The sequence below is a fragment of the Salminus brasiliensis genome, chromosome 6, assembly GCF_030463535.1.
Source record: "Salminus brasiliensis chromosome 6, fSalBra1.hap2, whole genome shotgun sequence".
In the NCBI taxonomy this organism is placed as follows: domain Eukaryota; kingdom Metazoa; phylum Chordata; class Actinopteri; order Characiformes; family Bryconidae; genus Salminus; species Salminus brasiliensis.
The window spans coordinates 7,680,755-7,696,389 of record NC_132883.1 but is presented as its reverse complement, the minus strand read 5'-3'; the positions used below and the strand labels follow the sequence as shown (position 1 = coordinate 7,696,389).

The 15,635-nt window shown below is 41.2% G+C and overlaps 2 protein-coding genes across 6 annotated transcripts in view; one reads left to right on the top strand and one right to left on the bottom strand.

Annotated features, from left to right (window-relative positions):
- The first annotated feature begins 2,684 nt into the window (after positions 1-2,684).
- On the top strand, positions 2,685-6,630 carry endog (endonuclease G). Its single transcript, XM_072680827.1, has 3 exons — positions 2,685-3,356; positions 4,391-4,500; positions 5,978-6,630. The coding sequence occupies exons 1-3, from the start codon at positions 2,811-2,813 to the stop codon at positions 6,258-6,260; spliced, it is 939 nt and encodes a 312-aa protein (XP_072536928.1). The 5' UTR covers positions 2,685-2,810; the 3' UTR covers positions 6,261-6,630.
- A 4,146-nt stretch (positions 6,631-10,776) lies between these two features.
- Positions 10,777-15,635, bottom strand: part of dab2ipa (DAB2 interacting protein a) — a 152,515-nt gene continuing 147,656 nt past the window's right edge. For all 5 annotated transcript variants that reach the window (XM_072681478.1, XM_072681480.1, XM_072681481.1 and 2 more), the window contains one exon: positions 10,777-14,950. In XM_072681478.1, coding sequence (XP_072537579.1) covers positions 14,783-14,950 — 168 coding nt within the window. In that variant the 3' untranslated portion in view covers positions 10,777-14,782. The remainder of the gene's footprint in view (positions 14,951-15,635) is intronic.

Here is a 15,635-nt window from a genome sequence, read left to right as displayed (position 1 = left end):
CAATGCTAAACCACATTTCAAAAAGTTAAAAAAAGTAAAGTAAAACATCATTAAAACACTCTGAACTGTTGCTTAATGTGAGCTCTCTGAGTTTGCTTTGATTATAATGTGAGGTAGAGCAGCCCTGTGTGACGACAGATCCAGATCCAGACATGCTGAGCCAATAGTGCGCACCAAGCCACCTGCACGGAGAGAGATGCAGCTAACACATTGTTTTAAGTCAGCACTGATGATCCCAGGTGGATGCTTCTGCTGGTCCTAAAAAAAGCCTCACCCAGCATACCCCTAATAGCGACTAATCTAAATATGCACAGAAGATCAAACATTAATCAAACGGATGCACCTTAAGCAGAATACAGGAGAGAAAGAGAGAGAACATCGGTAAGTGCTGACAGTTTATACAGTGGGCCTGTCCAGCAACGATACACACACAGTAACACCAGGCTAATAACGGGCATGTAAACTGAGAGACGGTTCTTCTTGATGGTTCGACGGTCCCACAGAATGCATGTATTCAGTATTTAAAGTCATAGTTTGATGTATAAATAGTCTGTAAGTGACTTTTGGAGTAACAATTCTCAGCTTAACAAAACTAGCTTTATACAACCCCGTTATTTGCCACTGGACTTTTTAGCTTCTTGCTGGTCAGGGTCACGGTGGGTCCATAGCCTGCATGAAATCACTGGGCACAGGGCAGGAATACCTCCTGAACACTAGTGAGCAAACACACACACACACACAGTGACAGTGAGCCCTAATCCCCAGAGCAGTGGGAAACCATTGCTTCAGCACCCAAGGAGCAGAGAAGGTGAAGGGCCATGCTCAAGGGCCCAACAGTGGCAGCTTTCAGAGCTTGGGTATCGAAACCCACAACCCTGTCATCAATAGCTCGGTGAATCGCAGGATACCTCACACATAGGGGCAATTTGATCTACCATGTGTATTTTTGTGAACCACAGCTGAACCCAAAACTCCTTGCCCCTGGAGCTGTGCGACACGTAGAACCTGCAGCCCCACCCTGCCACGTGAAACTGCAGCTTTTAATAAACTCTTAATAAAGCAGGTTTATTTCTAGGACTGATTAAATATAAAATACTGTGTGAAGACGGATTCTTGTTTAGCACAGCTTCTCATGAGCTATCTCATTGTTCTGAGGCGCAGTTGTAACCTCAGCTCCGGCGTCCTGTGCGCTAGTTACAGTGGAGCAGTGCTGCTGACACACCAGCTGGGCTTCATCTGCTGATCAAGAGGAAATAAACTCAGGTGTTCCAGAGCCTGCATGCGGCCTAAAGGACATTGTTTAAGGATTAAGGTTAAAGAAACAGTGCTGAAGAATAGGCCCGATTCCTTTTCCTTTATGCATGCTAACACTAAAGAGATTTAAGACCAAAAAAGAAAGTGTGTAGTGTAAAAATACCAGCTGAACAAGCAGGCTTTAATTTAGTGCACTTTCTGCAGTATTAAAATATGTTGTGTAGACTAGAGCTGGGCAATATGACAATATTTTATCATATCGTGATACATAATACACTTTTCTAAACATATGGAGTATATTGTCAGCGCTTAAAAACACTGATCAGCTGCAGGTTTCATTACTAACAGTGTAATTAGACTGGTTTAATTAGATGAAGAGCAGCAGATGTTGAATGAAAATCACTGTATTCAGTACAGGAGAGGATCTTTATGGTAGTTTTTAAGAATCTGTCTACTTCTGTATTTAGTCTGGGATTACATGTGTCCTGATAAATATCGTATATCAAAAAATGTCTTTAAATATTGTGATTTATTTTATTTATTTTATTATTATTTTATCACCCAACCCTGATTTAAAGACATTTTCACGATACACAAGATTAACTACGATAGACGTGATCGCAGACAAAATGCATCAAAGGTGCACATATTTGTCACTGTACAGCGAAATGTGTCCTCTGCGTTTAACCCATCTGAACACACACACACACACAAGTGAACTAGGGGCAGTGAGCACACACACACACACAGGGGGGCAGCCAACTCCAGCGCCCGGGGAGCAGAGAGGGTAAAGGGCCTTGCTCAAGGGCCCAACAGTGGCAGCTTGCTGAGCCCGGGAATCGAACCCACAACCCTGTTATCGATATCCCGGCGCTCTAACCGCTGAGCCTCCACTGTTCAATGATATCAGTGACGATATCCTTGATATGCTTAGGAAATCATACTGTGCATCACCATAACAACATTTATCACGATACGATAAAATATCATCATATTGCCCAATTCTAGTATAGATCAATAAAATACTTTATTTATTTATTTATTTATATTTATGACTGTCCTGAGGGACAGCTATTTAAATGTTTTTCACCATTTCTAAATGTAAAGGTGGGTTGGGTGAATTAATAAGCTAATAAGAGAATAAATAGACTAAAGTTTGGAGACTAAAATATGGGGTTTCTTAAAGTTAAGTATTAGTAAATACATGCAGCTAGCTAGCTAACATTATTATTATATTATAGTATTATTATAGTAAGGATGCAGTTGCTTGGCCTTGTCTCATAAATAAGGGCCTTATAAGCAGGCAGTTAAACCCACCTGGAGCCTAAACTGCCCTGAGGTTTAGTCTTAATCTGGGTCTGAGAGGCTAGCTAATGTTTATGCGTCCGCTTTAAGAACACGGCGGACGTCATCAACGTGCGACACACCGGCTCTTGCGCAGGAAGGGTCACGCTGGCTTGGTGTGTGTATAGAGGAGAGAGAGAGACAGGGAGAGAGACAGGGAGAGAGACAGACAGAGAGACAGACAGAGAGACAGACTCTTAGTAAAGGTAAAAATGCGGCGTGTGTTTCGTTCTCCGTGGCTCATTTCCGGCGTGTCCTTGGCTGTTGGTGTTGGTGTAGGAGCTGCACTGACCCAGTACTCCTCCTCCTCCTCCTCCTCCTCCTCCTCCTCCACCACCAGTTCACTCCTCCAGCGTCTGCCCGTCATCCCCATCCCCACGGTCAGTGCAGGCACTGACCTCATCCCCTACCATCAGGGCCAGCTGACCCCCAGTAAGTCCACGGCGGCGATGAAATACGGCTTCCCGTCTCTCTCCAATATCAAATCGCGAGAGTCTTACGTCACGTCCTACGACCCCAGGAGTCGGACAGCTGCCTGGGTCATCGAGCAGCTGAGCCCGGACACGTTGACCGGGTCGTCCGACCGAAAGCTGTGCGATTTTAAGGAGGACGAGACGGTGCATGTTTACCACAGATCCACAAATGCGGATTACAAAGGCAGCGGCTTCGACAGAGGGCACCTGGCCGCCGCTGCCAACCACAAGTGGAGCCAGAGAGCCATGGAGGACACCTTCTACCTCAGCAACGTGGCTCCACAGGTAACTGAGGCCAAGGGCTGTAATAGATGAGTGCAGACTTGCAGTCACTTACACTTCACAGGATGCAAAGGAGTCACATTAATAACTATAACACTTGACTTATTATTCAGGTATCAGTATTAACCCATTCCATTCCATTGGGCCTTAAGTCAAGTCCGCCTTCATCATCATCATCATCATTAGAGCTGGTGGATCACCCAGATACCAAGTACAGCCCAGTTAAGGCACCTCAGCTCAGCTGTGGGTCATAATGTCGCCTTCCCCATGGCAGACTAGGGTTGGATTTCCTGACCGGGCAAACAGACCATACTACACCAATAAGGGCTATTGGGTAAGACTCCTAACAGGTCAGGACTTAAGGAGTTTTGGTAACACTCTTTAGGTAAGACTCTTTAAGGGAGGTGGTGGTGGTGGTGGCTAATTCGTTAGAGCACTGGCTTATTTAACTAGGGTCCACAAAACAGCCATTGGTGGACCTCTGAGCAAGGCCCTCCACCTTCTTGTCTCCAGAGGTGCTGTAGCAGGGGTGCTCGGACCCTGGCTTTGTAAGCATAGATGTCTAAGGAGATGTATTTAGATTTTTATCATGAGTAAAATAAAGACACGCACCTGTGGAGCAGGATTCAAATGTGAGTCGCTCCGGATAAGAGCGTCAGGTAAACAGCATCGATGTAAGTGTAAAGGTATTGGCAATGGCGAGTGTACTGTGGGCCTAAACTGGTCCAGCTGTGGCAGCCGAATTTAGAGTCTGTTATGGCCTTTAAACTTGCAGCCGCTCATATTAAAGGTTTAACCCAACTGTGCCAGCTGTGACTGTTTTCTGGCATAAATAATATATATTCATAAAAGACCACAGAATGTGTTCCAGAGGGTCTGAGCTTAGATGAGCCAGTTTAGCCAAGTTAGTTTCATTGATTGTGTTTACAGACACTCTGAGAACATACAAACCAGAGGAAAGTCTCAGATGAAAATGAAATGAATCTGTTTTGTTATGGTGGGATGATGACTGAACTCATGATGTTCTTCTGTCACAGAATCCTAACTTGAACCAGAACGCATGGAACAATTTGGAGAAGTACTGTCGCTCTCTCACCAAGCAGTTTCAGAATGTATTTGTGTGCTCCGGACCGCTCTACCTGCCCAGGTGAGTAAACATAAGGAATAATCAACACCATTATACAGATTATATAGAAAAATCTCACTGTATTCCTTTAAGACGATAAACCCTAAAGGCCTGTATCTAAGCCTTTACTTCCATTCCTCACCCTCAGACCACTTCAATTACTGAATCATTTATAGCAGATACAGAATTATGTATAGCAGTTATAGGAGACCCTGAATCTTTTATAGTAGATACTGAATTATTTACAGCAATCACCGAATCCTTTATGGTAGATACTGAATCATTTATAGCATGTAGTCCTTTACAGTGGACACTGAATTATTTACAGCAATTACTGAATCATGTATAGTACATACTGAATCATTTAGAGCAGTTAATCCTTTATAATAGATACTGAATTATTTACAGCTATTACTGAATCATTTATTGTCGATACTGAATCATTTATAGCAGTTAATCCTATATTGTAGATACTAAATTATTTACAGCAATCACTGAATCCTTTATGGTAGATACTGAATCATTTATAGCATGTAGTCCTTTATAGTGGACACTGAATCATTTATAGTAGATACTGAATCATTTTTAGCAGGTAATTCTTTATAATAGATACTGAATTATTTACAGCAATTACTGAATCATTTATTGTCGATACTGAATCATTTATAGCAGTTAATCCTATATTGTAGATACTAAATTATTTACAGCAATCACTGAATCCTTTATGGTAGATACTGAATCATTTATAGCATGTAGTCCTTTATAGTGGACACTGAATCATTTATAGTAGATACTGAATCATTTTTAGCAGGTAATTCTTTATAATAGATACTGAATTATTTACAGCAATTACTGAATCATTTATAGTAGATACTGAATCAATTAGAGCAGTTAATCCTTTATAATAGGTACTGAATTATTTACAGCAATCACTGAATCCTTTATGGTAGATACTGAATCATTTATAGCATGTAGTCCTTTATAGTGGACACTGAATCATTTATAGTAGATACTGAATCATTTTTAGCAGGTAATTCTTTATAATAGATACTGAATTATTTACAGCAATTTCTGAATCATTTATAGTAGATACTGAATCAATTAGAGCAGTTAATCCTTTATAATAGATACTGAATTATTTACAGCTATTACTGAAACATTTATTGTCGATACTGAATCATTTATAGCAGTTAATCCTATATTGTAGATACTAAATTATTTACAGCAATCACTGAATCTCAAATATTAGATACTAAATCCTTTATAGTGGATGCTGAATCATATATATTGGATACTAAATCATTTATATCATTTAATCATTTATAATGGATATTGAATCCTTTATAGTAAATGCTGAGTCGTTTATAGCAATCATTCAGAGTACACACCGAATCATTCAGACACTGAATCATGTGTAGTAGTAGTTCCTGTAGAACAGGTGTTAAAATTAATATTAAAAAAGCATTCAAAGCAATAACCCTGACTCCACTTCCCTCAGACAGGAGCCTGATGGGAAGATGTATGTGAAGTATCAGGTGATTGGGAAGAACCACGTGGCGGTGCCGACCCACTTCTTTAAGGTGGTGATTCTGGAGAATCGGCGTGGGGAGGTAGAGCTGCGCTCCTATGTGATGCCCAACATGCCTGTGGATGACAAGGTTCCCCTGGAGCGCTTCCTGGTACCTATTGAGAGCATCGAGAGAGCATCAGGTCTGCTGTTCGTCCCCAACATCATGAAGAGGACCAACAGTCTGCAGGCCATTACTGCCGGGGGGCGATGAGCTCTCACCACACAAGAACACAAGGCAGAAAGCACACGTGTGTGTAACATGAGGACTGAAATCCAGGGTATAAATACTTAGTGTCTTTACACTGTTTAAGTTCCTGAGTTTACTGAACTTCTCCTGCTGCTTTAACGTTTGTGTAATTTCTCACTGATGATCTGCTACTGATTACTAGGGCAAGAGGCAGGTGATTTGTACTGTGTAGTTCTTTTTAATAGGATGGGATATCCTGGTCTGACACTGTTTCTCAGGATAGATGTTAAATAGAAGTCTGTGTTGAAATGGGAAAATATTTTAATGCAATTAATATATTTAAGAACTGTTAATTTCATTAAAATTCTGTAATAATAAAGAAAAAAGTGAATGACTTATTTGTTCATACTGTTCATCCAATGACATTTCACTAGGTGAGGATTCAGAGCTTATAAAAAAACTGAGAACTGCAGCATCAGTCTCTGGTGTTGATCGCTCCTCCACTGTAATCAAGCTGATCTATACTCCTCAGCCATAATGCTAAAATCTCCTGATGAACACTGTATAGGTCCCCCTCGTACCGCCAGAACAGCTCTGACCTGTTGAGGAACAGGCTCCACAAGGCTTGTCAGTGGTTTTAATGTTATGGCTGATATCATGAGTTGAAATTACTGTGAATGAAGAACATTCTGCTCTTGTGGTGCATGGTTCATGTTCTTCACATAATTAATATTAATCACCTGATTGATGATGTGTATGTCCCCCTCCTGCTGCCACAACAGCTCTGAGGGTGTTCTGTGGTATCTGGCACCAGGATGTTAGCAGCAGATCCTTCAGCAAGTCCTCCAAGTTGAGAGGCGAGGCCTCCATGAATCTCATCATTGAGACTTGGGCACCCATGGACACAGGTTGTGCTTTCTTTGAGCACTTTTGCCGGATGTTGCCTCAGCACCCGCCTGATGTTTTGGAGATGTTCTGACCCAGTCATCTAGCCATCACAATTTGACCTTAATCAAAGTTGCTCAGATTCTTACCCTGACTCCAACACATCACCTTCAAGAACTGACTGTTCACCTGCTGACTAATATGTTAATCCCACCCCTCAATGCTATCCAGGTCAGTGGCCGGTCAGTGAGTTCAGTGTTATGGCTGATTGGTGTATATCTCCCGTGCAGTTTGAGTGTTAGTCAGAGTGTAGCTGAAAAGCGGAAATCACGAGTTGAAATGACAGTAAATGAAGAACATCCAGCCCTCAAGCACAAGACTTGTATTTAGACAGACAAGCAACAGCACTGAAAATGACTGACAACACTGAGGTGAAGCTGGCTCCAGTCAGCGAATCGTAACGGTGAGTATATTTGGTGGCTTTTACCATCACCGAAAGTAGAATTCCTCTGATTTTCTGATGTTTTATAACTTCACGAGGAGTGGACTGGTGTGATGTGGGTCTTTGTAGAAGAAGTTACTGACTGCTTTTCTTTACAGTGGTTTTGATAGGAACCAGGGCTATGCCAGACCATGTAAAACCACTAGTGAATCTACGTTTCTTCTGAGTTTCAGACCTATACATTCAATTTAATGTTGATGGTAAACTAGTGATGCATCTAAATACGGTTAACTTGGGAAAGAAAGAGCTTCCTTTTAGAAAGCTTAAAGTAAAACATGGGGCTTAATTCACCAACTGTTCCTAAGAAGAGTCTGGCCTTTTGCAAGGACAATGGGATCCATCATTATAAAAGCAGAGCTGTGAACAAGTCTGCACATTAAAACACATCCCGACTCTAACATAGACTCTTTAAGAAGAAATTTTAAGTAAAGTCTTAGGAAGATATTGATGAATTAGGCATTGTCTGGGTTATATGATGCATTAATAGCAAGTATGTGACTCGTTGAGATCATTAGGACCTTTGGATGCAACTCTGCTTACAACCCTGTTACGTTACACTGATTTTCCTTTTGTGGAGAGCTTGCAAACATAAATAAATGTTAAAAAAATGTTAACTCTGTTTATATTGTTTTTTTTGCTTTTTTTATGTTATTTTACCATACTGATTGACTCCCGATGGTCAAGTTGGCCATGCTAAACCATCAAACTCAATTAGATAAAAAAGGCACCCTATACTTGAGATTGAGCTGGCCAGGCTGTTATTAGCAGGGTTTTATGACCACAACTGTGCACCAGAGTTTCTCCCAAATGGAGCATTTCACTCCAAACCACTCTGAATAACTTTGTTTACATCTCAACCATATCATACAGAATGTCCCTTTCTGAAAAATCACATGTTCCATCAGTGCAGAACCGATTAACTGGTGAAAGCAGTGCTTCTCTCTGTAATTGCCAAGAACAGCCAACTGGTCTCTGAGCAAAACCTGTACAGTAACAGGACTTGTGATTAAATAACCATGAGTGAAGTCCCAATTCCATCTGTTCTCACACAGTAGCTGTTAAACCTCAGAGGTATTTTAGTACATTGTATCTACTGCTGGGCAGTGTATATTTATACCTTTTTTTTATCAATTTGTATCAATATGTTTGGATTATGACCGTTATATAAATAATCTAACTCCCATAAAAAAACTAAAATAACCATATAATATTATATGTTTTTTACACTATAGGTATAACCCTGTACATCTTCAGTCAGTAAAGCGTTTGAGCATGCGCAGTGCTGCAGGAGTTGGTCGGGTCCTGGCAGTGTGACTGTGGGGAACCTGTGGCTCCTCAGAGCAGGATGGGCTGTGTGATGTGCTCTCCTCTGGACGACGTGTGTAACGTGTCTTTGAAACCCAGGAGGTGTAAAGTCCTAGAGCTTGTAGATTTCCCACAAGCTTCAGATGAAGACTGTGTGAAGTGGGCAGGCCTCTCGGCTGGTCCTGATGATGAAGGACGAAGCGATGAACTCAGCTGCAGCTTTGACAACGCAGCAGGAGACTGACGAAGTCTTAGTGCTTAACTCTGCCAACAGAGATGTTTCCTGATTAACATCCATCACAGCTGTGAAATTAAACAGGGTTCTGTCATTATGTTTAGACTGAGGCATGTTCTTATGTAACATCACCACTAGGTGGCAGTCACAGCTTTATAGTGTGCACATTGTGAGTTCTCCAAGAAGTCCACCAACTGTTCATACTGCACTTGTGGATAGACTAAGAATTGAACCCTGCACTTTAAACGTCCTAATTATGTACCCTTATGTCACTATGCTGCATTCATATCCCCTACCACATTTATTATTAAATATTATTATTATTATTATTTGACTGAAGGGCTGTTGGTGCAGTTTTTCAGCAAGAATAAGGCCATTTTGCATGACACAGATTGTCCTGTTATGGAGAGCCCTTGGAAAAAAAGCTTCAGCCACCCGCTGCACAGCATAACCTGGCCTAGCTTATCCTAGCTTATCCTAGCCTAGCCTAGCGTTTAACACTATTACAAGATCTTTTTGTAAATATTTATGAGAACATTAGCTAGCTAGTATCACACACACCGCATAGTGTTGCTGGCCTTTCTAATGCCTCTCAGGGACCCGCCAGCACGGTGTGCGGCAAGCTAGTGCTAGCTAAACAGATTGTAGTAGGGCCTGGTAGCTTTTAGCCTAGTAGTTGCTTGCTTTATCAGCTTCCCTGGCTGGCTGTTGTGTTTATATCCTCAGCAGCCTCTGCTTGCTCCACCCAGCCCTGGTAAGGCCAACAGGCCGGAGTGGAGCAGAGTGGTGGCTCTCCCAGCCTGCTAGCCTTAGTGTTTAGCTTATAAAAGGCTTTCGCTAGTGCACTGGGTGTGTGTAAAGGTTTGTTGGTGCAAATAAAAACCAGCTGAACTGTTTTACAGCTCTGATTAACTTGATTTTCTTCTGCCGGAGGAACAACAGTGACTGAGGTCCACGGTTTGTCATTTCCACGTACCGAACGCTCAATACTTGAAACACAAGATCAGTCGTAACATTAGCTCCACCTGGGGCCCACCTAGCCCCTAATATTGACTGGGTCCCCCTCGTGCTGCCAAACCAGCTCTGACCCGTTGTGGCATGGGCCCCACAAGACCGTCGTCTCTGGCACCAAGACCTTTAGCAAGTCCTGGACGTCATGAGGCGAGGCCTCAATGAGCATCAGTGAGCCTGAGCTGCCTGTTACTCTGTGGTCAGTTCACTGGCTGTCCTTTCTTGGATGACTTTTGGCAGGTACTGACCACTGCAATATCAAAAAAAATTCCCACAAGACCTGCAGGCTGTTTGGAGATGCTCTGACCCTGTCGTCTAGCCATCACAACTTGGTTTTTCCTAGAGAGTCTTTTATGTTTGCCTGTCTTTCCTGCTTTTAACACCTTTATCACCTTCAAGAGCTGACTGTTCACTTGCTGCCTAATGTATCCACCCTCGACCTCACCTGGCTGACGTGAATGCAGTTTGACATTCTAGGCCACCTTTAATTGCTAATACATTTCGCTTTAAGCTACATAAACCGTTACTTTTTTAAAACACTGTATGAATATTGAATTGTACTGTAGTGTGATCTAACAAACACCAATGACAGAAGCTTGAAATAGCTAAATAAAACTTTAATAATTCTAGTGGCAATTGTACATTAATTGCACAGAACATTCTCTTTAACACAAATGACTCTCCATATATTGGTATGTATTTTTTTCCTTGATGTATTTACATGAAGCGAACTTGCAAACTTTACTCTTAAACATACATACAAAAGGAGGATTCGTGTGATGTTAGAAAACAACGCTGAGCTTTTCTCTATTTTTTTTTTTGCATGCCAAAAGAGGGGGAACAGAAGAAGAAGGTGGTTGGTGCCTCACCTAGGGTCATGGAACCGAACACAGCAGAGCTGCGCTCCTCAAGTGGGCAAAGTGTCAGAAGTGTATGACTGCAATCCTGGAGCTTTATGGCCTGTGTGTGTGTGTGAGTGTGTATGTGTGCAGTACTATTGCCTTGAGCGGTTAAACAGGACAGAGGAAGCATCGTGTGCATCGTGTTTTATAGCTTTATATATCACACAGTTCATATTCTCTGTAAACAAAATATCAGAGCTCAGTGATTTAGAGGTCAACGGAAGGAGCACATTAAGACCACTTTGATCAGAACACCAGTTTGAGTCCTGCAATACTGAGAATCCTTCTCTGCACTTTTTTTAACGTCCAACCGACCACTCTCACTCTCGGGGGAAGGTGAACGAAACACACACTGAAATAAATAAACCATCTGGACATAATTTAAGACATAAATTAAAATGACAATTACAGCCTGGGAACAAAAACAAATCCAAACAAATCCAAAGGACAGAGACACGAGAGGATTTCACCCAAACCAAACACACACACACACACACACACACACACACACACTCATACACACAGCTTACACAGCTTATTTCCCCTCGTTATCATTTTCTCCGTTCCACAGTTGACTGTTAAAAATAGCATAACTGAACTGCCAGTCTTTAAACCCTCCTCTATGAAACCCTGACAGAAGCCTCCGTTCACTTCAGCTTAAAACGGCAACGCAACAGGAGATTATTTATTAATGCTCGCAAAGTCTTACTGTGCATCTCCGGAGAGGAAGGAGCGTTTCTCAGCAGGATTGACGGACCTGCTGAAATGATCTATCTGCGCTCCGCCCACAAATGTGTTCTGTCATAGGAACGGTTGCTGGGTTGGACAAGCTTTACAGACTAAAGAAAACCTAAAAAAATCAACATGACGAGTGAATTACTGTAGCGCACAACCTAGATTTTGTTAGGTTTTAAAAATGATCATATTAGACGGATTCGATTTCTTTGCTGTCCCTCAAAAACCTGGTATCATCTCCAGAATAATAACTTTAGAAAAATTATTTTATAAACTTTCATTTTATAAACTTTCATTAGAAATCAATGTAAAAAGGTTTTGTTCCTTTGGAGCATTTCTATTGGTCCATTCATCATGAAATGATGCATAGAACAACTGCCAGATTCACAATATGTAAAAAAAAGCCAAAAACAACAAAAATGGAGATGCAAGGTTTTAAAAGCATTATTACTAACAAATGCTGCTGTGTGTTATAGAGCAGGAAGGGCTGAGTGTATGATAGAAAACAACACCCAAACTATCTTCAATGGTACCAATGACTTTAAATTAAATAAAACACTTTTTATATATAAAAAAAGTAAATAAAAATGTGAAAGAAGTAAATATATGTAGTTTTTAATCCATGTATTGTTGGACTGTTTTTTTGGGAGTTTTTCTGATTATGTAAAAAAAAAACAAAAAAAAAAAAACAGAACAGAGCTTGTTCTGATAGCGACGGATCAACATGAGACATGAAAAGAAAATCTACATTTTTGCACTTTTTAAAAGTTTGTCACTTTTTGACATGATTGGAATCTTCTTGTTCTTTATATAGCTGAATTGCTGATTGGAGCAATAAAAAGGCCACAAAATGACTTTCATTCAAAGTTACGAATTTTGGAGCATTTCTATTGATCCATCCATCATTAAATCCTGACACGATTTAAAGAACAACAGCCAGATTCACAATATGTCAAAAAAGTGAAAAATGCAAGTGTAAAAATTGAGCTACAGCAACCCTCTATACATCTAAAATATATACAGCTTGTTTTTTACATTTATATATATATATAACTTTATTTCTTATACATTTATTTCTTATTATTTCATAAAGGTAATTATTTATTTATGCTTACCTTAGCATTTATGAAACTATTTCCTGATAAATACTATAAAGTAGTGCCTGTTTTTTGTTTGTTTGTTTATTTTTTGCATACAACATAATAATAAAGCTAGAAACGGGCTGATGTGTAATTTCCTAACCTGCCTAGCTTTACCTATTACCTATAGACATATAGGCTACCAGATTCACAGAATAGCGTTTTAAACTGAGCTTGTTTTGTGTTTGGATCCAGTGTAAAACACGTCACACATTCTGACCGAATCTGTAAAGGTTGTGCGCTACAGTTTCTCATTAGATTGAAAAGGTTTCTGCCACCGTTCTTCCAAGCTTGTCCAACTTCGCAACACCTGGGCGGAGCATGAAGAGCATGTTATAGTGTCATGCTGTGATGGCTGCTGTGGCTGCCCTGAGAACAGGTGCTATGGAGGAAAAGTGAAGAATGCAACCTGTACCTGTACCTTCAGCCTCCTGGCGTCCACACTATGCTCTATAGGACAGAACTCTGTACATGTTTAATATGTCTCTGTGTGTGTGGATAGCCTTTATTATGAGTCCATATATGCAGGTTTTGGTTAAGGAGTGCATTCTACTGCTAGAAAGTGCATAGAGCCAGACGCCGATGAGTTTTAGTGTTTCTTTTTTTTTTTCGTTTTGTTTTTCTGCCCCACACGAGAACAACAAGCAGCATCGTTAAGCGTTTATCTACCCACGCCACAGCACAGCTGGAGAGTTGGATCATGGAGGAGAGGAACCTGCAGAAGGTTCGGGGGTGTGCAGTGAGCGCTGTCGTGCCTAGAAGCAGCACCTGAATTTATAGCTCAACAGTTTAGACTTCTAATACAGCACTGCGTTATAACTGAACACGGCAAATAGGATTAATATACACTGTACAAAAAAAACAACAACCCAAAAACCCTCCGTTTTTACCTCTCCTCTCTCAAGACACAACTTTTTCAAAATCAAAAAAGAAAGGACAGATGTTTTATGTACATCAACGAGGCGAACCACCTCTAGACGAATATGTACGCACATACAAAAGTATGCAACCAATGCAAACGTGGAGTTAAAAGGTCTCTCCTCACCACGAGCAGTTTTGTAACAAAGAGAGGGGGTTTGTGCTACTGCTAGCTCTGGTTGGAGACATGCAAAAACGGAAAAAGGCAAGAAAGAAAATGTATACAGGAAAAATGTACAAATGTATCAAAAAAGGAACAGCTCGCCTTCCGTGAATCTGACCCACCAGAAAATATGCAAAATCAAGAACACTCTTAGAAAAAAGTGTGTTAACAAATAACAATGTACATTTGTATTCATAACATGCTGCTAACTAGTAAATGTTAAATGGGAAATGAAAAAGCAAATATGCACATCTGTTTAGGAACACTTCAGGAGCAGAACTGCCAGTGTTCAGTGACTGGGAGGGGAGGCCTTTGAATGCACGCATCCGGGTCCATCCGATTTGACTCCTTCGCTCGGCTTGCTCATCTAAAAATGGACACAACTCTACAAACCGTACGAGAGACGTCGTGTCTACTTAAAAACGCGATACCATTGACACGACAGCTAAACTTCATGAGCCTAGTTTTCAGCCTATCAGCACGTCGCTGAATTATCCATCGTATCGACTAACAGCCGTAAGACCAGGATCAAAGGTATCTGTCAAAGCGATTATGAAATCTATAGCCATTTACATCAGATTTTACATTTCACACTTAATAAGAACGACTCTTACTAACAGCTTCAAGAACGAGTATTGACTTTTTTTTGTTTGTGTTTTTTTTTGTAACTGTCAAAGTCCAGAGTGAGTGATTGTTTTCCACTGGTGGTTTTACCCATAGCCCTTGTCCCTCGTGGGGTGTTGCGGCCTTGCTAGCAGTTGCTGCTGTTGCGGAACTCGCCGTTCTCTGTGATCTGCAGCTTGCTGGGGTTGGTGGGGGAGATGCCGTTGCGGGTCTGCATGCTGTAGCGCTCCTTCAGCTGTGACAGCGCGCTCATCAGCCGAGCGTTTGCTGCATCCAGAGACGCTATGCGCTTCTCCTGAAGAGAGAAAGCGAGAGAAGGACAGAGAAAAAGGATGTCAGAGACCTAATGGTTGTTACCTTTTGTTGTGGAAACGTGATAGGCTGCATGAGCAAAAGTATTGGGACACTTAAACTCAAAGGTATTAGATTTGGAGCATTGCTGTGAGAATTTGAGAGTGTTAGTGAGGTCAGGATGTTGGATGATGATCACCACCCCACCTCATCCCCACCTCATCCCCAATTCATGCCAAAAGTACTGGATGGAGCACCATCCATCATTCCAGAGAACACAGTTCTTTATACACCCTTTTGCCCACACCTGGCATTAGGCAGCATGGTGCCAATATGTTCAGGTTTATATGCTCCAGAGAGTCCTATTCTATAGACAGAATTTCTCTACAGGGACTAGACAAGCTGTGGGTGTGCATTCATGTCTCTTTTATGGAACATTATTTCATGTCAGTACCAAGTTTTAGCTGCTATACAAAGACAAAGACCAGCTGGCCTAAATGGTTTGCGGAGGTTTATACTGGTCTGTCACTGGTTGACCAGCATATCCATTTTAAAAACACAGCAAATGCTGGTTTATGCTGGTTTGGCGCTGATTGACCAGAATATCTGTGTTCAAAACACATCAAATTTTATTTTTTGCTGATTTTTGATCAGAATATCAAATCAAATTGTCAATTTCAGTGGAATAA